This window comes from Megascapheus bottae, chromosome 12, assembly GCF_031878675.1.
Source record: "Megascapheus bottae isolate mThoBot1 chromosome 12, mThoBot2.hap1, whole genome shotgun sequence".
NCBI lineage: Eukaryota > Metazoa > Chordata > Mammalia > Rodentia > Geomyidae > Megascapheus > Megascapheus bottae.
Window position 1 is genome coordinate 38,909,411 of NC_143520.1, and position 27,122 is coordinate 38,936,532.

The 27,122-nt window shown below is 35.9% G+C and overlaps 1 protein-coding gene across 1 annotated transcript in view; it reads right to left on the reverse strand.

Moving 5' to 3' along the window:
* Thsd7b (thrombospondin type 1 domain containing 7B) overlaps positions 1–27,122 on the reverse strand; it is a 719,928-nt gene that overhangs the window by 26,179 nt on the left and 666,627 nt on the right. Inside the window, exons 17-20 of the mRNA XM_090343132.1 lie at positions 24,997–25,138; positions 21,986–22,101; positions 19,825–19,942; positions 5,696–5,841 (exon numbers count right to left, since the gene is read on the reverse strand). Of these exons, the coding sequence (XP_090199258.1) occupies positions 5,696–5,841; positions 19,825–19,942; positions 21,986–22,101; positions 24,997–25,138 (522 nt within the window). The remainder of the gene's footprint in view (positions 1–5,695; positions 5,842–19,824; positions 19,943–21,985; positions 22,102–24,996; positions 25,139–27,122) is intronic.

Sequence of the window (27,122 nt, forward strand, 5' to 3'; positions counted from 1 at the left end):
ATTCAGTGCTTTCTCACGTTGATTAGGTTATGGTTTTCAGTGAAACCTTGATTTTTCTCTATTGCCATGAAACCATATTTTCCAGTATGTCCTTTCTGCTGAATAAATATTCTTTGAGGGCATTTCATACCAATTTCACTCAGATATTCTAGGTAATTAGAAAGATTTTATAGTGTGTCTCACAGAAACTGATGCTTAGAAATGAAAGGCTTAGTAGGGTTTTGGCCCAACCATCTGCCTGATGAAAGGTTTTCTATTATGAAAATGTTTTTGGCAGGTACTCCTGAGATGGATATCTTCACCTCAGTTCTTGTCGTGTGGTCCCAATTTTAAAAGAAGTCCACTGAATGTTTGGGTAACTTCACCTGATAGCTTAATTTTTCACATAGATATATAGAAAACAGAGCCCAAGGATAAGCTTATGTTAAGAAAGTACAATTCAGACTGGCACGAGTGAGGGTCAGAAAGAATAGAAATAAGAAATCAACGGCTCAAAAAATTGAATCACTCCAAAACTAACTTCCAAAGAAACAACCATCCCATTAAAAGTCTTAAAGGGAGACTTCTCTGAATAGGAAAAAAGAATGGTCAATAGACACATGAAGAAATTCTGGACAACTCTGGCCATACAAGAAATGCAAATCAAAACAACTTTGAGATTCCATCTCACTCCAGTAAGAATGACTATTATCAAGAAATCTAGTAACCACAGATGCTGGCAGGGATGTGGCCAGAAGGGATCACTACTATCCTGTTTGTGGAAGTGCAAACTTGTTTGACCACTCTGGAAAGCAGTGTAGCGGTTCCTCAAAAGACTTAAATATAAATGTCTCCTATGACCTGGCAATCCTACTCCTGGGCATTTACCCAAATGCCCACAAACAAGGCTACACTAAACCTACCAGCACAGCCATGTTCATTGTAGCATTATTTACGACTGCTAAGATATGGAACCAACCCAGATGCCCCTCAGTAGATGAATGGATTAAGAAGATATGGTATTTACACACAATGGAATTGTATGCTGCCATAAGAAAAATGACATCACACTATTCTAAATAGCTTAAATATTGTACTGCACCATTTTATTCTGCCTTTCATCTCTTTGGTGGACAATGTATCCAGGCTCCATATACAACCCAAACTGTTGTCACTTAGGAAATAATTGATAGTCATAATAGCATAGTGATATTGTTTAACCCTTTTAAGCTTAATAATGGCCCTGAAGCACAAGACCAGTGATATTTGTGAAGTATTTTTGAGCTGCATTGTAATATGTATTCTAATTTCTTGTTAGTCATTATTGTTACTCCCTTACGGTGCCTAATTTATGAACTAAACATTACAAATATGTTTTAAAAAAGCATACTAAGTGCTGGATTAGGTACTACCCATGATTACTGCATCCACTGGGGATTCTGGAATGTATATCCCCTGTTATAGTCCAAGCAGGCAAGGTGTGTTGGGATGAGTCTATCTTGTAATAGTCCAAATTCTACAGAATCTGTGGAGGCATGTCACTCCTCTTTCAGAAATGTCTTCACAGAATTCAAAATTATATTAAAGATAGTCTATTAGTCAATTTATGCTATTGTAACAAAAACACCTTTGGCTATATAATTTAGAATATATATATATATATATATATATATATATATATATATATATATATATACACACACACATATATAGTGCTCATTGGAGACGGGGAAATGCAAGGTCAATTTGCCGGTCTACCTGATGTCTCTGAGGGACTGCTTCATATACAAGGCAACTACTTAGGGTGCTCACAAGCATAAGGGGAGAATGCCAGAGAGGCTTCATTTAAAAGAAGAATCCCATTACTAAGTGAAGGATCTTTTGTGGCATGACCTCTTGATCCCATCACAATGGGATACAAGGTGCAACATGTGACTTTTGAAGGGACCAAAGTATTCAGCTTCTAGCAGATGAGAATTCTCAAGCTTGATTTATTACTACATGGTAACTTGTCTGACTGCTATTGTGAAATTATTCAATTAAAGAAATCTCATCAGTTTAAATTTAAGCTCATGTTTTGGAGAGATCAACTGTTTGAAATCAACACACAATAGAGTCAGTCAAAACAAATGTTGGAGCCCTAACCTAGAAAATCGCAGGCATTAAGTTAAAGGAGAGGGTCCTTTCATAACTTTCTATAAAGACAATTAATCCATTGTAGAATTTTCCTGATATATTTGCTACTATGTATCAGACTTTTATACTTGGAAGGAAACATAAAGATACTGCAGGCTATGTGAAGTTTGACAGTCTTGATGTGTGGAACCCCAGGTAACAGAAGATGCAGTTGATGAGAGTTTTGTTTGACACTCTATGAGGCAATGTATGAAGAAATGGCAGAAAGCAAGCCTACCCCTGGGATCACTGAAACTCCAAGACAAACAGCAATAGGCAGCTAGTATGTATTTTGGGATCAGCTGATATTCAGTCTTAATCTCATACTTTTGATGACAGTCACAAAATAAAGATAAGTCAGCATCAGAATGATAACTCCATTCCTAAAACAAGCATTCACTCACCTATACATTTATGAGTTTATATGCTGTGGGCCAAAAATAGACCCCACTTTTATCTTTGACAGCAGATTATAAACAATAAGGATCTTTGTTTGCTAACCCTCACTGCCCAAATCACGAACGAAAGATTTGTATATATGGAATTGCTATCTCTACAAGATGTGGACAGGCAAATGACATGAATAAACATAAGCATGCTTGAATCAAAATCACACAATTTACTGAGATCTTCATTTATGTCAGGTACTATGGTAAGTATTTTTAAGGATTTATCTGAAATCCCTACCAAAATTGCTCTAGTTGGCCTCTCATATCTGGCAGATTCCATATACTGCGGGTGTAGTTTCAACTTATATAGAATTTAAAATAATTAAGAAATGATGAAGACACATTGTACTTACCAACTGACATCTTAAATTGAAACCCTTGGGGCCGGGAGTTTGGCCTAGTGGTTAAAGTGCTTGCCTAGCATGCATGAAGACCCGGGTTCGATTCCTCGGTACCACATACATAGAAAAAAGCCGGAAGTGGTGCTGAGGCTCAAGTGGTAGGGTAGAGCTTTAGCCTTGAGAAAGTCCAAGGACAGTGCTCAGGCCCTGAGCTCAAGCCCAGGACTGGCAAAAAAAAAAAATGAAACCCTTTTGTGAAACTACTTAAATGATATTTAAAATATAACAGAAAATGACAAAAGTATTTTCAAGTTGTAAATGTACATTTGTTTCCTCATTAATATTCCTGACAAAATACCATATGACATGTATTTGCATAATATTTATATAGTATTAGATATTCTCAGTAACCAAGAGATTTGAAAACTATGAGAGGATATGCATAGATTATACGCAAATCCTAAACCATTTGAAATAAAGGATTTGAACCTTTCTGGATGTTGGTATTGCAGAAGTTCTTGGAATAAAGGTATTCCTTAGAAATTTGACCCAGAAATAGAAGCTAGGATTCTCAGAAGTATGACAAAAATTAGTACTGCTAGATGGCACAATCTGAGCTCCTCCAGCAAATTTATCAGCTTATATTCACAATTAGTAGCTGAGTAGTAAAGAGAGAATTAGGAAACACTGAAAAAGGAAAATAACTGAGCATAAACTGGATCCTTTAGCTAATGCTTTTGATAAAAGATAGAGGCAGAATTGGCACAATTACCATGCCCTGTACAAGCCACTCATATGTGATGGCCAGCAGCCATTGAAATGTCATATCACCACTCTCAATAAATGAGCTCTGAACTTATATTTGGCAGGTTAGAATATGCTAGGATAATTGGAAAAAGAGCTAGAGAGAAAGATATTCTTTCATTGTGTGAAGTGTTTGGATCCAACAATGCTAAAAATTCAGCTTACATATAAATAACAATAAAAGACAAATCTCTCTCCCCTGACTCTCTCTCTATCTCATCTACAATTGGATTAATTCTAACTCCAGTGTTTCTTCCAAACAAAATGTTTCCTGCTAAACACTCAAGGTGCTCATAAGTTTCTAGAGGCAGAAGCAAGTCATCTGTGCTTAGGGAATCTATGCAGTGGACCTCTAAAACTGGGCCTCTCCAGGTAGACACCGCAGCCATTCACTCACCACCAGCACTGTACAAAGAATGGTCATAACTCATCACTGTCTTGGTAGTTCTCTCAGAAATTCCATATGGGACAGAAACATGACATCTGTTCCCTTCTGCATCCACCACCCCATGCCTTTTTTATAATGGGACCTACTAAGATAAGAGGATGATAGGAAGACATATGGATGACATAGTGGCAGCTGTTCACCTGGCAGGCCTTGGATCAGAGTGAATCTCTCCATTTCTCCTCTAGCCCTCCATCCTTCCCAACCTCAACTCTGTCTTTCTCCTCTACTTTCTCCTTCAGTGACTCCCTGAGACCTTTGAACTTACTTTGTTCCCTTGATCAAACTTGTCACAATTAGAAGCCAAATTACTCTTTCCATTTTCATAATTATAAATGAGATGCGACAGCATGTAAACATTGCCAACGCCTTTGAAAAGGCACCTAGACTAGTAGACAAAACATTAATATTTAAAATTGTGAGGTTAGAGGGCCTGGAGTTTAGCCTAGTGGTAGAGTGCTTGCCTAGCATGCACAAAGACCCAGGATGAATACCAGGGTACCATATATAGAAAAGCTGGAAATGGTACTGTGGCTCAAGTGATAGAGTGCTAGCCTTGAAACCCAAGGGCAGTATACAGGCCCTGAGTTCTGTCCCCAGGACTGGCAAAAAGAAATTGTTAGGTTACTATTGAATTGCTTAATTTAACATTACCGTTCTTTAGAAGACTGAACAAACATCACACATTTTTGTTCTTCTAGAACCTATTAAAACATACAGACTTTAACATCTACTATATTACAGTGCTCCATGATATTGTCATCCTGACAAGAGTACTAAATAACTCTGTGAGAATAATCTGTAGATTTTATTAATGCACAATCAAAATGATTGTTATTTAATTAAAATGTGCTTTGGAAGAAGAGCTAAAGGATAAATTATTAAAACAAAAAATAAAGAAATCAACATATATTTAAAGAAAAGAAAACAAGATGCCAGGGAGTGTATATGGTAGAAATATTTGCTGATCCAGCAAAAGTTCTGAGTAAGTGATATAATATTATGATGTTGCTACATTTTTATATTTTGGACCAATAAAAAAGTAATCACTGAGAAGTATAGAGTTACCTTGATTCATACAATAATGTTAAAATATAGCTTTTATGTACTTTTAGTTTTCTGCCCATATGCAAGATTTGGTCTAAGCCCAAAAAGTGTTTATTTAAGAAATACAATTTAAACTAAGTTGTGCATTTCTCCAACATCAGAGTTTTGCCTAGTCGAATAATACTTTGTTATTCTCAACAAGCCAAGAAAATAGCAGAGAATTCTTGAAGATATGAAAGAAATTGACAATCTTAAGATCTGATTTCTCTAATCAATGCTTAGTGAATGGTTGCTCATTTCCTTAGCAATATCATCCATCCAAGTATGGTTAACTTGCTTGTTTGCACTAAATATTGTATACATATTGTATATAGTACATATATTGATACATGCGACCAGGCAAATATTTTGGAAATACTGAGAAATATTTTTCTAAGTATCATTATATGACCTACCTCCAATTTACATGCAGACCAGTTGCCTAGGACCCAACTATAGCAAGGAGTCACTGGGCAGGTTTTCTGTTGGGTGAGCTCTGTGGGACATGGCCGTCCTTCTCCTTGGGTTGGCATTATGATAAATCGAGTCCGGGTCATGCGACCTAAAATAATACGGATGGTGTTAACTTTTCTGTTAAAATTTGACTTTGGAAGGGACCTGAAGGAAAGAATGTCGACCTACTAGTAGAAGTCTTAGGCCTTCATAATAATATATTGAACACATTTCAGTCTTACAGTTGGTTTTCTGTGATTCCAGTTTATATTTACAGAGACACAAATTATCTTCATCTTCATAGTGCTTTAAAAGATCTGCAGTCTTATGCCAGACATCTACTGTAATCTTCAGAGATACATATCCTGTAACATTGATGAAGGGACTAATTTTGTAAACTCTTGTTTATTTATTATATTAAACTTCATTGAAGAAGTTATTAGATTGTGTCAAGGAACTATAATAGTTAAAAAAAACTTATGTTCAAATACAAATCCCATGACACAACAAAAAATAGTTCTTTAGCAAAAATGTTTGGAAAGAATAAGGTCACATTTCATCTGAGCTTAAGTAGAAAGGTAGAGTGAGCAACAATACGTACATTTCCATTGTGCTTATGTTTTCTCTCTCTCTATTTCTCTCTCTCACCGTGTGTGTATCTGTGTCTCTGTTTCTTTTCTCTCTCTGCCTCAGTCTTCTCTCTCTCCCTCTTTCTCTGTCTCCTCCCATAACATTTCCTCTATTGTTATAGTAAACACGTATGATTTGATTAGTATTATTTATCTGCGAATACTGTGTGCCCACACATTATTGTTAGAAAATTAATTGTGCACTTGTGTTTGTGATAAATATGAAAGGAAATATAAAAGTTCTATTGGTAATGCCCAGATTTGAACTCAGGACTTTACAACTTCTGGGCTGGTATTTATCACTTGAACTATACCCCAAACTCAAAATTTTTATACTAGTAATCACTGATTTTCAAAATACTAGATTCCATACAATTTTTTAGTACTGGCTTTAGAACAAGCCTGTGCTGAGTGTATCAGACATACAACCAGTTCCTTCCAGTGTTCTATTATATACAATGTGCAAGACTATGAAAGTCACAATAATTCAGCCAAATCTTAACCTGCCAATTTTTAATATTCTAATCAAATGCCCGACCTCAAAGTACGAAATTTTCTGTAACACCTGCACGTTGAAAATGAAAATAGAATATATTTCTTGGAACTCCTTTGGTTTCTTGCTTTTTCTTATGATTATTAGTCATGTTACTACACATGCATTGAAACATGATTGCAATGGTAAATGCAGAACACATTGCCTAATGGGCAATGCCAATTAAATGAAGCAATAGAAGTTGACTTTATATCTAGACACTTGCTGAAAAATGTTTCCAATTTAAAAAAGACTTAAATTGTGGTAAAGTTTGCTATTTTCCAATAATTCTGTTTCCTTTCCTTTCTTGGGGAATGCCGACACCTCATTATAAGAAATAGTGACATTGAGTTTACTTGCTATAAAATTAGCAATAATTACTTGCAAGGGAAAAAATTGTATGGCAAGACTTGCAGCTAAAAACTTATTACAACCCTAGGTATAAGAACAAAACACAAACAGAAAGAGGCCAAACCTTGCTTACCCAAGCTTAAAAGATGTATCAGATCACATTACCACTCAACACAGTGATAATCGGACTTGACTTTTGGCTTCTACTCATAAGATATATGTGGGAATTGTGGTCAACTGAAAAAATCATCTCAAAGTGGCTAACTAATTGTCAAGATTTGCAACCTAGAAGTAAAATTAAAGGAAAGACTTATCCCTTAGAAATTCGTCTCTGGTACCACATAGATAGAAAAAAGCTGGAAGTGGTGCTGAAGCTCAAGTGGTAGATCTCTAGCCTTGAGAAAGTCTAAGCACAGTGCTCAGGCCCTGAGCTCAAGCCCAGGAGTGTAAAAAAATTCATCTCTAAGAGAAAGGGAGTCAAATATTATTTCTTTCCTGATCATACACTTATTTCCAAGTAACCAGGTACATACTATGCTTTTCCCAAAAGATGATTTAATAATTCTCCTGTGTCCCTACTACAGTTATCAATCTATTTGACAATTGTGGTTTAGATAACTCTAGAAAACATGGATAATGGCTTAGGCAAACAATATAGAGTATATGCTTAAATGACAAAAAAGGAAATACAAGAATGATAAAACATTGAAGAAGATATTTAACCTCAGACATCTCATTAAATAAAATATCTCACAATTTTCAGAACATATCTATCAACTCCAATATACTACATGAAGTATCTTGTAGCTCATAAACTTCATGAATTATGAATAATATTATTACTGGCTTGTTTCCATTTGAGATTTTTATTGGCATAAATACAGTCGGTGTTTCTTAAAAACATCTGCTATCAATGGCAGGAAAAGTCATCTGCTAGCTGGCATTTACAGAGGGTTGGACAACTTAATACTCACAGTACTCAAGCCAATGGTGGAATTTCCTGATGGAATGCCCCTCCTCCCAAAAAAGAGTCGATTTATTAAAATGTTTCCACTTTCAACTCTTTTCCTCGTGGACTTTGTTTAAAGCTTTCAGTACTTGCTAATTGTGAGTTGGTAGTAAATACTAGGAAGCAAAAGATTATGAGCAAAACGCTATGCCTTTTATTGTGTACTTTGTCCTCTGGATCAGATTTTTATTTTCTTTACACACTCCCTGAAAGTTGCCATCAGAAAGAACGACATTGCCCCAATTGTAAAGAAATGAAAAGACCTGGAAAAAATCATGTCAAGTGAAGTAAGCCAGACCCAAAGGAACATAGACTCAATGGCTTCCCTCATCTGAGATTCTCCTAGCAGAGGATCACAATAGCTCAAAAACTATGTATGTATGGACATATAGGATGAGACTAAACAAAATGAATCTAGGATATGGAAACAAGAGGTTTATCTTTGTGATTGTTGTTCTTAATGCACTATGTGATGTTACTTCTTTTCTCTTTTATTCCCCCTTACAGTTAACCTCATAATGTGGTTACTGTATCTGACTTGTTTATCTGGTATATTGTATATATGTTTATTTGAGATAGGGTAGGAAAGGGGAAAAGCAAGATGATTGGGAGGGGGTTTCGGGGAGGGACAGAAGGACAAAAACATGAGAAGGAGTACCAATGTTTGAGAAATAATGTACTCACTCCCTGACAAAGGTAACTGTAACCTCTCTATACATTACCCTGAGAATAAAATACAACTTAAAAGAAGTAACTGGATTGCTAAAATAAATGTGTATGAATTAAAATTTTAAAATGCTAAGTTCACCTATCATCTGACAAATTTGAATATAAACTATTTTTTAAATTGTATTTTATTGCCGGGGTAATATATAGAGGCATTACAGATACATTCATCAGGTAGTGGGTACATTGCTTCTCAAACCTTGGTACCCCTCAAATAATTTATTAAATGGAAGATTTTCTTCTAACAGGTGTTCATGTTCATATTCTGAAATAATGGTAGTCACTTATGAGTCCCTAGGTAAGGCCAGTTATTGTATGATACTGTTTTCCTTGTGAAAGTGATCCTCATTATGCAAGGTGATTAGAGTAAGCACTGACATATAGATGGGGGAGTACTTAATGTTTTCTTCTTCCTTATTCTGTATTCTTCCCACTCTTCCTGATAATAACTTATTCTTCCCATCCATATGGCAAACAAATTACCTCAGAATATCCTTATTCTCAGGCTTTGTTTCCAAGCTATTATCAACATTCTTACTTAAGACATGTGAAGTTCAGAGGACTTGAGTTTTGAAAAATCACACAGAAGGATTGGAACAAAGGTTTCCCCTATTTCCAAAGAGCGTGTTTTCTGATAAACTTCATCCAGCCTATGCCATGGGCATCATATTATATGCTTTAAATTTTCAGGCTCTGGAGCAAGTTTTGGAATTACACATAGCCTTACCTCTGCAGAGAATTTATTGCATTTCACATTTTTCTTCAGCAAAAAAATTAAGATTAATGTACTAATACTTTTCTCCTCTGATACTTCTTTATTTCTTCTTGGATGCTTGTAAGAATAAGTTTTCAAGAAGAATAGATGTCTCATTGCATATAAAATACTTAATTTATTTCATGCTGATCTCTATACAGGGCATATATAAAGTATTTGAAACTGCATTTTTCTTCTTTAAACAAACATAATCTATAGTTTTTATTTAAATAATACTTTAATTCTAATTGGGCACCCTGGTGAACATGGATTTGGGATCAAGGTTAATAACAACATAAAGAGGTAGGGAAAACTTGTAGTCCTGAGCTGCATGTAAAAGCATTTTAGCTGGGCATTTTTGTGATGAGAAATGCAGTAAGGATTTGATACTCAGAGCTTCAGTCATTGTACTTCTTCAGTAAAAGAATTCCATGGCTTATTTGAAAATTACTGTAGGCACCTGGACATCCTTCGTGCAAAAGCACATCTAATTTAGGCAAGATAAGGACACCATAGGCTAATCTATGTAAAATTATTATATTCAGCCAAGAGTGAGACTAGTAACTTGAAGACGTGTAGTAATGCCACAGTTTCAGAGAGAAAGGGGAGCAATAGAAGTATAGAGAATGTGTCGGTCTTTGAAAGGAAAAACATTTAGTAATCATGACCTCTGTGTGGCTATAACAAATTCTAATCTACCAGTGGTACAACATGTATACATTTAAGCTGTTACATAATGATATTAGTTCTATTAACAAAACTTAATGCACCACAGTAACATGGTTTCTTAAAATATCAGTTTATTTTTTTCTTTTTGTCAGTCCTGGGGAGTGAACTTAATCCCTGGGCAATATCCTTGAACTTTTTCAAGGCTAACTAACACTCTGTTACTTGAACCACAGCACAACTTTCAGCTTTTTTCTGTGTATGTGGTACCAAGGGCTTTTTGCATGCTGGGTGAGCACTCTACCCCTAGGCCAAGCTCCCTGCCCTAATGTATCAATTTCTTAAAGTATCAATACAACTTTTATTTTCTCAATGAAATATCCATTTTTCTGTTCTTTCCAAAATATATCTGTAAATAATAAGAATTCTTATAAAATGATTCAGTATCTAACTCAGAGCAAAATACATAAGCACTCATTACCAAAAGCAAAGGGGAAAAAAAAAGTGAAACACATGGGAGACTTTCAATCCTGGGTTCAAATCTGGCCACTATAATTGATAAGCTGCATAACATTATGGAGGTAACTTAATTCCCCAACATTACTATACTGTTATATTACTGTCATATCCCTGAATTTACAATTTGTCATTTGAAAAGTTGGGTCTAAAATTAAATCTTTTGTATTCTTGGCTTATCTTCTTTTATTCTATCTAGTCTTTTCCCTCTTGCCATAGGAATTAATTAGTTGATTCAGTAAATAACTTTGAATTGTTAGATCTATCAGACTGTGTCAAATCAAGGTGCCACTCTGATTGAATTTCATGCAGATCACAAAATTAAGGTTATTCACTTGCCCTTGAAATCTCTAGGGGAAAGTAAAAGCTCAAGATGGAAAAAAAAGGTTGTGCTTTATAGCTAATATAATATTACATTTTCATTATGGGATAGAATTGACAGAAAAATTATATATACCATCTGGGAAACACAAGAAGTAGGCTGGATTATACAGTATAGAAAAATAATATTAACTCATATGCACTAAATTAAAAATATAATATGGAAAAATCATAGTATGAAATTAATAACATTCTTATAGTCTTATTGGTTAAGAAATAACTATGAATAATTCATGGTATGCTAAATTTAAGGAGTTCTACATTTCACTGAACTGATGAAAATTCAATAGACAAAGAACATGACTAATCCAAATATTAAGCTCTTCTATTACAAGCTTTGATCTTTTGAAATCTATCTAAGAAGATCCCTTAGTAGAAACTTAGAATCAGCCTCTCTCTAACCTGAATTAAATTAGATTCAAATTGTTCTGACCTTGGAATCTTTAACACAATTAGAAAGTATATGCCAAGCTTCTGGTGAACATTAAAGAGGTAAGCTGGATGCTCAGAAAAATTAAATAGGAGCTCATTTCAAAATTTCCTATCAGATTGCAGTTGTGTGAGTTTGATAGAGATGTATGGCTCACTGGATTTTGCCAAACACCCACTGCATATATAAATAGAGATTATTGTGTAACCTTTGTATTTGATGGAGAAGCTGGAGATCTGATAGAGCTCCCTGGCCCATTATGATATACAAAAATATATCTTATCCTGTGGTCTCAGTCCCTTTGGCATAATCAGCTGGGAAAAGAGAACGGCTCAAGAAGAAACAGTGGTAGGTGCATCGTATGGAAGACACAACTACCCATATTTTCCAATAATAGTCTTTAACCTTTCCAACTCCAGGAGTTGGTCTCTTAAAAAATAAGTTCATCTGTGTCACACATTCCTGTGTATGATGACAGCTGTTTGTTCATTGTTTTCAGATGTTGATATAAGTATTAAGGCTTGATTTAAATAGAGAATTGTATTTGTTTAAAAACAGGAAAGCCATGACCCTATAAGATGGGACCAAGAAGGTTAGAACAGGGGAACAAATGCATGATTGGTGATAAATGCAATATAGCCACAATAGTTTCCTACTACTTTCTCAGGGGTGTATAAAAAGTACTGAAAACCTGGCTAGATGTGGTGGCAAATGCCTATAATTTTATCTACTTAGGAGTCAGAGAGGATCTCAGTATGAGGGTAGCCCAGGCAAAAATTAGGGAAACCTCCATCTCAAAACCCAAGAAAGGTATGTGGCACAGGCCTTTTGTCTCAGCACCCTGGAAGGCAGTGATGGGAAGATGGAGGTCTGAAACTGGCCAAAACAAAAGCAGAAGATCCTATCTGTAAAACACACACAAAAAGCAAAAGGACTAAGGGCCTGTGGACCAAGTTGAAATCCTTTAGCCAGGAAGGCCTTTCAGTTCAATCCGCAGTTCCATAAAATTAAACAAAGACATAAGCCACACAAAAAATATTACAGCCAAATAGAACAAATTGATAGAGTAAAAATCTGAGGCTGCAATTGAGAGGAGGGCAGATGAGTAAGCTATAGGATGCCAGCATAAAAAAATAAAGGTAAGTATCAAGATTTTGCTCTATTGCAACAAGCCATATAACGAATGATTGTTGTCCTTAACGTACTATGTTGTCTCTCATCTCCTTTGCTGTCCCTTGGTTATCCCATATTGTTACAGTATCTCACTTGGTTATCTGATATATTGAATTTATTTGTATTTGGTTATTTGAAATTTGATAGGGAAGGGGGGAAAACCAAGATGGGTGCGGGGGGAGGGTAATGGGTACCAAGACATGTGAAAGGGTATCAATGTATGTGAATTAATGCACCTTCTATCTGGCAAATATCATGTAACCCTTTTATTAATTACAATAAAAAATAAAAAAAATAAAAAATAAAGGTAAGTAAGCCAAAAAGAAATTAAGTAGAAAGAAAGTAATGGAAAAGAAATACTGAACTCTACATCTTTATAAGAAATCTATTTTTTTAAAAATTCCTTGTTTAAAATCTAGAGACATTAGGCCAAATAGTACAACACTAAATGTAAGGAACTTCAGGATAAGGAAACAAAATCCATATAATGAGTAACTGTTGTCTTTAATGTACTATGTTATCTCTCATCTCTTTTACCATCCCTTGGTTATCTCATATTGTTACAATTTTCATCTTGTAATCTGATATATTTTATATGTCCTTAATTGGTTATTTGAAATTGGATAGGGAAGGGAGGACAAAATTTAAAAAAAAAAATCCTTGTTTAATAGATGCTAGAGAGGATGTGGCCAGGAGGGATCACTAATACACTGTTGGTGGGAGTGAAAACTCATTCAACCACTGTGGAAAGCAGTATGGTAGTACCTCAAAAGAACAAACATAGAGCTCCCCTATGACCCAGCAATTCCACTACTTGGTATTTACCCAAATGTCCAGAAACAAGGGTATACTAAACTTACTAGCACAACGATGTTCATTGCAGCAATATTTACCATAGCAAAGGTATGGAACCAACACAGATGTTCCTCAGTTGATGGGTGGATCAACAAGATGTGGTATTTATACACAATGGAATTCTATGCTGCTGTCAGAAAGAACAGCATTGCCCCATTTGTAAGGAAATGAATAGTAAGACTTAGAAAAAATCATATTAAGTGAAGTTAGCCAGACTCAAAGGAATATAGGCTCAATGGTTTCCCTCATTTGTCATAATCAGTAGAAACCTTGGGCTCTCCTAGCAGAGATTTACAATAGAACAAGACCTAGATACATAAGGCCATATAGAATGACGCTAAATGAAAGGACCTCCAGGATATAGAAACAAAAGCCATATAATGAGTGATTGTTGTCCTTAATGTATTATGCTATCTCTCATCTCTTTTGCTGTCCCTTGGTTGTCTCATATTGTTACAGTATTTTACCTTGTTATCTGATGTATTTTATTTATGCTTGATGGGTTATTTGAAATTGGATAGGGAAGGGGGGAAAACAACATAAGGGGTGGGGAGGGGAAAGGAAATGGGGACATGAGAAAGGGTACCAATGTTTGTGAAGTAATGCACCTTCTATGTGGTGAATATAATGTAACCCTTCTATTAATTAGAATAAAAATATATGAAAAAAATCCTTGTTTACAGGAAGTCAGACTGCCAGGCAGACATGGTTCACCTAATCATCTCAGCCCAAATCCTAGTTTTCTTTACTTTTTTTCTGTCTGTTCTACTTTGTTCTGCCTCTGGCCACCTTCTGATCTCAATGTTGGCAAGGAGGGCTAAGTACGGGTTATTAAGTTTTGCCTGGCCCACCAGTTAGCTTCAAATTCCTATTAGGGTCCTACTTCCCATGGCCACCAGGTCCACAGGGAAGCTCTTTAGTGGGGTGCATGAGGGCCGTAGCACAGGTCAACCCAGAACACAGATGCAAATATTTGGTTCCAGGGAGAAACATTTTGCTAAACAAGCTGAAGAGGTTGTTTGAAACTGAATTTTCCCAAGTAGTTAATGTTCTTTCTTTATTTTTATGTGCCTCACTTTACAAAATGACTTTTCTTCTGAAAAGTTTATTTGATCCTTTCTTTGTTTATTCTTTTCAGGATTTGTGAAAGGGGAATTTAAACTCATGCTAGATTTCTATAACACAGGATTTCAGACTTGGATGGGTTTGTTTACTTTGTTGGTTTTCTTAGATAATCACTGTGATAGGTCCATCAAACTTCTTGAGAAATTAAATTGGTAAATTTATATACAATGGTATTTAACTTACATTAAATTTGAATTGGTAACATCAAATACATGATTTGAGGTTGGCTTTGTCAAGGTGCTCTATTGTAGTAACGACCATCTGTCATGTTTCAGTAACTTGGTACAGGAGAATTGTGTCATGCATACAAAAATAAATCCTTGCATTGGACATAAACTTGAGTAATAAGAACTAAAAACTTATATATCTAGGCAAAAGGAGAAAAACACAGCCGATGGCAGAGACTAGCTACTTTTTAAATATCTTTTTATTGTAATTAATAGAGAGGTTACAGTTATATTCGCCAGATAGTAGGTGCATTTCATAACACATTGTGATATCCCTTTTCCTGTTTTTGTCTCCATTTCCATACTCCCACCCCTTCCCCAAGACTAGCTACTTTTATACTTACAATCCAGTCTATAATCATTGCCTCTTTTTTGAGTTTTCTCTTTATGATCTCAACCACTTGAGGAAGGACAAAGCTAACTGAAATTCTTTCAATAAATTACATACTATATGCTTCATGAGAACTCGAAAGATTCACCCATGAAGAATACAAACAGGGTTTCTGGAGTTTTAGAAAGATAAGACATTACAATTGGTTCAATTCACATATGACAAAAGTGACAGTATGTGGTAATGGGATGGTTATATGATGATCCCTGGAAGGAAAGTGGGATGGTGCAATCAAGGGTGTCCCAAATCCAGTGAATTGGACCAAAAAGAGCTATCTTGGCAGAGAGGGAGATGGAGATAGAGTCCTCACAAAGAAAATATTCTTCCCTTTTCTGGACCATGGTCATAACATCAGTCTGCATCTTTTCTCTTCTTGCTCATGAAACTCATTATTTGAGGACTAGAAGCAGTTCCCAACAGTGCCCCTTGAGGACAAGACTGCAGTGGTTATGCTGAGGTTAAATTGGTAGGCACTTTTGGGCAGAGGAACAAATAATTTCTGTTAACCACAGGCTCTAGTTGTGTGAATAACACTTTATCCACATGAGACATAAGTGAATTCACCACATGCAATATTACTATATTTGGTTGACCTTCACTAGACTATAAGGGACTGTAAGCTTCATGGAATTCAAAAAATTGCCATTTAAAAAATATCAACTACTGCACTTTCAAGGCATAGAATTTAACTGATATGTATCTGTTTAACCGATAAATGAGTGGATGAGGGACCAGTAAGTTAATAGGAAATCACTAGATAGATGTTCACATTAAAGCTTTACTTAGCCTGTGACTAGTACACGGATATTGAGTGTAGAAACGATGAGTTACAATGGGATAACTAAGTCTATGAAAGGGTCTTTAAAATTTCCTCAGGAGTGTTGGAGCCCTTCCTACTCCTGGCAAGTAGGAAGAAGCAGGCTTAACAAACATTAAACATCCCTAGTGGGTCAGTTACTCTGTGTCTTCACAAACTTCATATCATTTAGTCATCAATCCAAGAACAACACCTTTGTGTTCATCAGTTCTCACTGCTACAACAAACACCTGCGTACAATCAACTTCCCCAAATCAAGCATATATCTGGTTCAAAGTTGTAGAGATTTTACTCTAGGATTATTTGGCCCTGTTGATGGCACCCTATGTTGGAAAAACTCTGATCACTCAAAGCTGCTCACCTCATGGACAGGAAGAGACAGAAAGTATGAAAAGCAGCTTGGGTTTCAATCATGAGCTTCTCAAAGAAACCCCCAGGGACCTATATACTAGACTGCATTATCTTAAAGGTTCCCCCACCTCCCCAGGTTCCAAGCCTTTAACTGACAATAGGTTTGAGGGGACAATGAAGATACAAACAGTAGCAATCTGGCTCCAACATGTATGTAAATTCCAATTTGTAATTAAAGAAGCTGAAACAGAAAGATCAATTAACTCAGACATTTCCATTAGCTTTTCTTTCTTAATATCACCCACTGCTTCACAAACCAGTCTTAAAATTACCTGCTCCATTTTCTCACAGATACACAGGTGCTGAGTACCTATATACCCTATCCAACTTCCTAGTGTTCTTTTTGCTATAAAAGTGCATGTTCATTGTGCAAAAAATGTTACCATGGTATCATACACTTGAATATGCTTTAGTCAGATCATATAATACACACACACAGAGACACACAGACACACAGACACACACACACACACACACATATATATATATATATATTCACATGCATATAAACATATGATTCTGTATGTACCTCTGAATTTTGTAGTTTAGGCTAACACCTACATTTGAGAGAAAATATGTGACTTTTGCCTTGTGAATCTAGTTTACATTATTAATATGGTAGTTTTCAAAAACATCTACTTACCTGAAATGACAAAATTTAGTTGAGTGCTGGTGGCTCGTGCCTCTAATCCTAGCTGCTAGGAAGCTGAGATCTGAGTATTACAGTGCAAAACTAGCCTAGGTAGGAAAACCTATGAGAATCTTATTTACAATTAGCCACCCAAAAGCCAGAAGTTTGTGCTGTGGCTCAAGTGATAGATTGCTATCCTTGAACTAAAAAGGTGAAGGAAAAAGGCTCAGTCCCAAGGTTCAAGCACAGACACACACACACACACACACACACACACACACACACACTGTCAAAAATCATTTTAACACACACATACACATATATATATATATATATATATATATATCACATATTCTTAGCCCTCAGTTGTAGACTCTCTGGGTCGTTACTGCTATTGTGAATGGTAGCAGCTGTAATTTGAACCAAGACAGGCCCAACTTTAAAGTGAATGCCTTATTGGAAATACTATGCTGTAATTCAGAATATTTGAGAAATTATAGATTAGTCATTGACAAACTGATTCTTTACAAATGGTAAATGAAGTAACTCAGGCCCAGAAACACAAAAGGAGCATGTTTTCCCTGATATGTGGAAGCTAGATTTAGCTTATAAATTTATAAGTAAATTTATTGGGTGGGATTCAAGTATATGCAAATATATTCACTGACATACCATAGTTTTGAGAGAGAACTCCAATAGTGTAGTCCCTTAGAAAGAAAAAAATCAAAGTGCAACCAAAAAAACACTGGAAATGGGGTACTTAAAAAGGATGGGGTGTAGTCAGAGAAAATGGTAGAGGTATGAAGGGGAAAAGAGGGGAAACATGCAGTCAGGAATTCAGGAATTAAATGAATCTCCTACAAAATTGAGAAGAGTGAGGGAGTGGGTGAGGACAAGAAAAGTGACGAAGTGTTGAAAGGGGTGACAATGATCAGGATGCATTATATTCACAAACTGCTTTGTTAAATGCAAAGTCCTTTGTACAACTACTTAAAGACAATGAATATGTAAAAATAAAACAAAAGAGAACAATACCTGCTCCTACCATTTGTTTTGCACATTTTTTTGTACTCAGTGGAATAGTAAATGGTTTTTTGGAAGCTCACTTCATTATGAGTGATGGTTTTGCAGATATAGTAGTCTCTTTTTTTAGCTACAATTTCCTAATATGTGCTCCGAGTGCTACTCTCACATCATTCCTCCCTGGGATCCTACTGGTGAGCTCACAGATTGGCCCCTGCTACAAGCTATCTCCTATCTAGTTCTTTGCACAATTCCAAATAATTCAGAGAATTATCACCACCCCAAGCATCTTTATATTTGGGACCAGTGTAAGAGTAAGCTCTTACCCTAAGTGCCAGTGGTCCAATCTCAAAAATTCTATAAAACTCCTTGCAACTACCCTTGGTTGGCAAACAGTTCCAAGTCTTTATTTTTCCTTTCTCCCACTATTTTCCATATTTCTCTAGCTCACAGTTCTTTCATTTTCCATTTCCTCTTTTAAAAAAAAATTTCCCCTTCATCTTACTTAATTGTATTTTCAAAATTTCTCCCAAGATTTTAACTTCAAATTTATGGTACTTACCATGTAATACCTTGTGTTCTTCTTTCACACCAGAGTTCTAGCCTAAACTAGTTGTGTGCTTTTTTGTTACGATCTTGTTACTCCTGCTCACCCACAGATACATATCTAAGCATATCATTTATGCTAAGAGGAGAGCTTCCTTTTACCATTGCCTTCTGACTATTGCTCATCTCTTGCCACTACACATGGACTGAGATCTTGTGGCAGTGCTCATTAAAGATCCAAAGTCCTTGCTTCTATTGTGAATCACTGTTACTGATTAGTGGTTATCCATTATAAAATAAGTTTTCTGATATGTCTTCCTAGATGGAGTTAGGGACAGTCACTAACTTACATATAATATTTATGGAAGAGGTACATATCACTTCCAACTAGTCTAGAATAATGCCCACAAAACCATCTGATGTCACACTTCTGAGAAAGACCAGTCTATTCAACTGGCAGCATCTCTGTCAATTTATGCTTTTAATTGATATTTTGAGGCAGAGACTACTTCTCAGTTTACATGGGTAGAAAATAAGTCTGCAGTGTCATGTTATATTTCTGTGCTTTGGGGGCTTGTCTGACAGTGTAGCTAGTTTTATGAATATAATACATACTCATAAAACCACTGAGGCCAGCATGTTTTTCAACCAGTAGAACTTAGCATCTTCTTAATGAGTATTGTTATGAAAGTCTAAAATCCCTTTTAGATTCTTCAACTTTACCATGCTAGGTTCACAACTGACTTAGTTCTATGAAACGTGTATGAGGTCCAGTTGTCTCTTCCATTTGGGGCCAGCTAACCAACATACCCTACACCATTTATCCAACTACCTACATACTGAAAACTATTTTAAAAGCTAAGCTAATTGTTCAGAACAAAGACAGAGATCCCAATTACCTCCTTGGCCACAGGTTTGTGAACACTCTGTCCAAGCTGTCCATCCTGAGAGCTGACAGTTGACCACACATTCTACCAAGCAAGGAAGGCTGACTCTTTGGGGCTTCTCCAAATTGAGCTGCAAATAGCAACAAAATACAACTTCACCCCCAGTATAACCAGTATTGTTTTTATGAGAAAGAATAGCCTTCACACTGCAATTAATAAACCTTCCACATTTCACTGGGGAAACAAATTGTCTATTAGTTATAAATCTATGACAATCATGGAAAATAATTCTTATAGGATTCTTGTTTTAAACTAAAATTTTGTAATCCCAAATACCATATATTTTTTCTTTTGATAAAAGTCCAAGTCAAGAATGGATCTTCGATCAAGCTCTGGGAACAAAGGAAGTCATGTCATAGGAAGATCTGTCCTGTTGTTTAGTCAGTAAGCAACAGAAAAGACACTCAGTGCCAAATCTAGGACTCCTAGGATGAGTCAACAGCATATAGAGTCCTCAAAAGTAACAGCTAGCATGGCTAAAAGATAACAGAATATAAATCAAAATAAAAACCAACATCCTATCTGAACTACTAGAAAGAGAAACTGGATTTCAAACACAATTATGGTCCTACTCTTGGGAAAAGATGAAATATATGTCATTAAAAATTCTATCTGAAGTCAATATCTAGAGACAAAACATAAATATTAGGTAATGACTAAGATAGATTAGATCTTAGTGAAAAAATAAATCACCTTAAAAATCTGAAGAAAATAATAAAATAATGTGATATGTAACTAATACACTGTTTATGAACATAATTAGGAAAGTTTTGACATTCAACACATGGTAAATATTAGCAGTGCATATAAAATTAATTATTATAGCATGATGGTTTGCCAGGTGCATAAAATAGAAATTACCCTAAGGGAGTTACAATTAATATTTGAAGTTTGGATATTCTACTTAGGTTAATAACTTGGGAATTTTAAAACGGACATTTTAAAAGCATTTGTTGGACATAAACAGTTTAGGAAGCAGAAGCATAATTTTCACTAGTGAATTATTTATATATATCAAAAGAAAGCATTTATTACATACATTAAATATTGATTATGAACTGTTATGGAGAAATTATTTAACTTCTCTGAGGCAGACAACTGATTAATTGAAATAGAATGTTAAAATAAATCAGTGACACATGGCAGATAGCACTCTACTGCATTAGCTGATTTCACAATACCATCCAGTTTCAGATGATGTGATCCAAAGTTGATGTCATGGTTGATGGTTGTTTGGAGAGCATGTTGAGGCAATACTTGGAGTTAAGTCAGGAAGAATGAAGAAAAGTTCTTTTGCTTTAATTTCCAGCTATATACTATACCTAGGTTAGCAGCAGCAGGGACAATTTTCATCTTGCCAATTTGTTACAGAATTTTCTGAAGCAATCTTGGTTTTCTGCTCCCTTGTTTTCAATTTATTACAAGATTTTATGATTCTTACAATGGGATAGCATCTTTATTTCTATTCAGCATCCCATATAGGCTTTTCATCTATTTTAGTGAAGGAAATGTTAAATGTTCTGCAACACATTTGTCTATAACTTTTTCTTTAAATTCCATATAGTTTGTGATGGGAAGATGGCTGCAATATAATTAGAAAAGTTTCAAATTCCCTAGATAGAAACTTGATAAGGAGGTTGTTTAGATAGAGAAGAAGAGAACAGCTGTATGGCTTATTCAGCAATCATTTTCCTAGACAATTTTCAGTGTCCTATGATAAAGGGACAAGGTATATCATGTGTCAATATCAAGGGTCATATGCTAATAGTTAAAGCTCCTAAGGTTAACCCTCTGTTGGCAAAGAAGCACAATATATAAGTTCTTGGAAGTATTATATGCATATAAATATCAAAACATATTAAAATATCATTATATATATATGTATATAATAGACCTACTTCTCCATTAGAAAAAAATCCCCTCATCCTTGTGACCAAGTCCAAGATATATATATATATATATATATATATATATATATATATATATATATATATACTGGACCTATTGGACTTATACAAGGAGGAGAACAAATCAGTCTGCCATCTGTAAAAACCACGATAAAGCTGTAGACAAATATTTGAAAAGCAAAGATTATCCAGCATGAACAAGTTACCTGCTCACACTGGTCCATGCTGACTAGCTTGCCATCACTCCGAACACAGCTCAGCAGGCGAGTCCTGACACCTTGGCCACAGGATGCATTTTCACTCAGCTGACAGGTGCTCCATTCTACAGGCATAGAATCACCCCCACACTCTGAGTTTCAAAATTATAACCATGGGTACAAAATACTGAAGAAGTCCACACATAATCCTAAAACCATTCTCAAGGCTTTGGAAAACCTGACGAGATTATTTTTCCAGGAGATAAAAAAGAAATCTTCCAAAAATATAAACAAAAAATTAAGCAAATGAAGTGATTTACCTTCCACGTTTGATTTCCAGAGGTAAAGTAAATAATGGTGACATGATTATGTCACACTAGTCAGCAAAGCTAAAGGAACACTAATTTGGGAGTAACTTTTACTGATAACAACGAGGAGAGCACAAGACAGAAATGATGGCAGATGGTAAGAATTTATGTTCCCTCCCCATCTATTCTTATATAGAAATCCTAACCCCCAGGGTGACAGTGTTAGGAAGTGGATCTTGCAGAAAACGGGCTTGAGAAGTCACAATGGTTCAAGTCTTTGTAGAAGACTGTAGAGAGCACATGAGATGCACAGAGATGCTACTATGGGTAAGAAACCCACATCAAACATGAAATCTCCCAGCATCCATAATTGTGAGAACTAAATCTCTCACTTAGAAGCTACCCAGTGCATGGAAATTTGTTGTAGCAGCCTGAATTGTGGGGCACATCACAAAATGGAAATGGAAACCTATGCTATAGAAAAAGAGGCCTAATTCGTGGCCCAGTGCTCACTTCCTGGTTTGGGGACCGCAACTTGCTGAGATGGTTCCTGTCGCCCAGTTGGAAGGCATGGCAGTGGTTTGTGATGTAAAATAAGACTACCTCTGGGATGGGCCCCCAACCCTTCTGCCCTCTCAGACAGCACAGGATTCCTCTTCTTTACCTCCCCCACCCTGCCCACCTTTGTGCCAATAGGCTCCTGCATCCTATATTAGCTGAGTGTACTTCCTCAATAAATGAGTTCCTGCCTTGACAGGTCTCCCTGAAGTGTCTGATTGTCCTCCTGCAAGGGAGGGCTGGGTGCCAATGGTCAATCAGCCCTTTCTTTTCTTGGCTAGTCCTGGTCTGGGAGTGTTCTCCCTATCCCTCTTGTAGGTCCGGATGGACAGAGGACTAAAAACCCTGACACTGAATGGACTAATATAGTTTTATTTAATGTAAACTTGGAAATATTTTTAAAGAATATATCCAATAATCTGGATAATTTGGTATTTTTCCTACAGAGCAACCAAGAGAGATATCCTAGAAAGGAATGAAGACCCAGAGTATCTATGATTTCAAATTATTCTACTGTGGAAGAGAATTTTCTATAGACTTTATAGTCATATTATAATGTAGACAATAGAGAGTTAGGATAAGCTACCATGTAATTCATTAGACTGAATACTTGATATTAATTTAAAGGTTCTTGACCAAATAAATGTGAACCTTATTAAAGATATTTTCTATGTTGGGTCCAGGATCCAAGATTTTAATAGCAACAGTAAACTTACATACAGGAAAAAAATCAGTCATTAAAACATATGCTTGGGGCCAGAAGTTTGGCCTAGTGGTAGAGTGTTTGCCTAGCATGCATGAAGACCCAAGTTCGATTCCTCGGTACCACACATATAGAAAAGTCAGAACTGGTGCTGTGACTCAAGTGGTAGAGCACTAACCCTGAGGAAAGCCTAAGGACAGTGCTCAGTCCTTAGTCCCCATGACTGGCAAATATATATATATATATATATATATGTACATATATATATGTACATATATATGTAAAAATATATATATGTACATATATATGTACATATATATGTACATATATATGTACATATATATATATACATACATATATATGCTTTTTCCAGTCAGGCATTGTGGTACAAGCCTATAGTCCCAGCTACACAGAATATGTAGGTAGATTGCGATGGAGCCCAGACAAGCCATTATCTGGAAAATAACTAAAATACAAAAGTTCTGGGATGTGTGGTATAAGTGGTAAAAAACCAACTTAATATGTATGTGTATGTGTGCATATATGTATGTGTAGTGTAATACATATATGTATGTTTATAAATACATTTGTTTTTATTCTATTAAGCAAATTTCACTGTTCTGAAAATGTATTATAAAACTTAAGGTTCCAAAGAAAAGGGGCAAACAAACCATATCATCATCATCTATCTGAAACTATGAGTAGAGATCTCACCAGCAATTCCTGTATGGTTTTCTATGTGAGGAATCTCAGGACTTCAATTATGGCTAGAGCAGTGAATCTGATTTTTCTGTTTTGAATAAGGAGATTGCTTTGTCTCTGCATGAATACAGTGCTGGGTTCCTCAATACTAAATTTAATGCTGAGACTTAACTGAGTTCTACATTCTCCTGCAGTTTTCTGAGCTGCAGGGAATGGCAAGCCACAGGCCAATGTGAGTAATAGTATTGTACTCAGGGAAACTTGAGTAGTGGTTGAATGACTAGGCTGATGTGACTGCCAATGCATTGCAATCAGGCCTCCATCCTTTACTGAGATCTATACAGTATGCTGCCACAAACTTGAATGTTTAAAATCATATGAGCCATGAAACCCCAAACTCTATGACACTGTGATGACAATCATCTCTCAATGGTAAATTATCCTTCTCTGCTCATTTTTGTTGTTTTAGTTTAAAGTGGTTTAAGGCAGCATTATTATGAAACTATGCCAGGTCTTTTTAAAAAAGCATTTGATACTGCAAGGGCTCCAAGGAGTCTGGATGAATCTTCATATCAAGAATGAGTATTTTTTTTCCTGTGAACGGTAGATGGAAATAAGACCTCATGCTTTTGAGTAACACATCCACATATATCCTCTCCCTCAAAAGCTCAGGAAGCAAAAAAAACATCAACAGCCTCTCACTTGCCAGTGTTCAGGACAGATAGCAAAGTCATGGGTTTCAACTGTACCTGTTAGATTGTATTGGAACTGGAAGCAGTTTTCATTAAGGAGGCAGGGCCGCACCTGTGAGTCCTCGGCACAAGTCCTCGAACTCAGCAAAGGCCTTAACAAATGGCGAGTTCTTCTCTGCATTGTATGGGGATCACATGACTGAAAATCAAAACACCAGACAGAGTTGGTCTATGCTGGGTTAATAAATCACAACTAGTTATATGTACAGAAGAGGTAGCTACTTAACAAGATACGCAGAAGAGACTTCTGTGAGTGTCATACATCATATTCAGAAAGTAAAATCATTCTGTGATTCATGAAAATGGTGCTCCCTGATTTTCTTTTCATCTAACAATTATTTTCTCTGTTATTTTAAAGGCTACACTTTTTCTCATATATAATGAAGCACATGGAGATGATTTTCATCGAAACTCATTTTACATTCTTAATCAGCACCAAGTAAGAAATCAATATGCTTTGTAAGTTTAAATGTCACTGTGACCTCAGACAGTTTAGTCCAATAGAATTAGTTTAATATAATTATATGGAGTAATAAAAGTGATACTTTATGTATTTATTTATTTGTTTGTTTGTTCTAGTTTTGAGGCTTGAAAACAGGTCTTTAGAAATGTCCCTGAGCTTTTTTGCTCAAGGCCACTTGAGCCACGGCTCCATTTCTTGTTTTCTGATAGTTAATTGGAGATAAATTACATGGACTTTCCTACTTGGACTGACTTTGATCCTCAGATCTTAGCTTCTGAAATAACTAGAATTACAAGTATGAGACACTGGAGCCCCACTGAGAATATATGTGTTTTTAAATTCAAGAAGAAACATATAAAAAGAAATTATGGAAGGAAGAAAATGGCACTGACCAAAACAATAGGGACCCAGCCTAGCTCTCTCCCAGAAAAAGAGAGAATTGGGGAATCCCACAAGCCAGTTATCTTAAGAAATCAACAATTACAAATTTAAGAAGCAATGGAGAAATATAGAAATGGGAAAAAACACAGATAAAGGTTATTACCAATGCTCTCAAAGAATTAAAAACACAAGGACCCCTCCCCTACCTCTCACCTTGGAGGCTTTGACCCTCAAAAATGCTATCAGGTGCCAGCAGGTGCCCGGGAACTCCTCTAAAGGGAGAGCAGAGCTGGTAGTGAGTTACACAACTTAACCCCGACCCCACTCACTCCTGCCCAAGAAGGATCACAGTTATAAACATTTACTCCCCCAACATGGGAGCACCTATGACAAGACAGACTCAAACATGGTCATGGTGGAGACCTCAAAATGCCATTCCCACCAAAAGACAGATCAGATCAGCAAAAGATAAGCAAAGACAGCTCTGAGTTAAATGACACCATAGCCCCGCTGGGCTTAACAGATGTACGGAGTCTTCCAGCTAACGGCAAAACACTACACATTTTTTCTCAGCAGCCCACAGAACATACTGCAAAATAGATAATATAATAGTTCACACAAAGAACCTAAGGAGATACAAGAGGATTGATATAATCCCCTTCATTCCATTTGATCACAATGGAATCAGACTAGTTCTAAACAACATAGTAAAGAGTGAGCAATATTCAAACACTTAGAAACTGAATAACACATTTCCAAGTAACTCCTGGTTTAAAGAACAAATAAAGAAGAAATGCAAAACTTTCCTCAATGTAATGACAATCAAGATATATCACAAAGGAACTTATGGGATACAGAAAAAGCAGTCTTAAGGGGCAAATTTATCCCACTAAGATCCCATATTAAAAAGACAGAGGAAGCTCATGTAAAAATGCTAAGGAAACAATTGAAGCACCTAGAGGAGCATGAAAAAATTAACTCTAAAATAACTAGAATGACAGTAATAACAAAAATAAAATTGGAAATGTTGGAGATTAAAATAAGATCTACTATGCATAAAATTAATAACTCAAAAAATTGGTTCTTTGAAAGAGTCAACAAAATGGACAGATGACTGGCAAGATTAACCAAAAAAAGGAGACTCAAACAAGATTAGAGATCCTATGGGGAAAAACACGACTGATATTCAAGAAATTCAGTCCATTATGAATAAGAACTTTCAGGGCCTATATTCAAAGAAACAGGAAAATTTTAATCGAAGTGGATAATTTTTTAAATA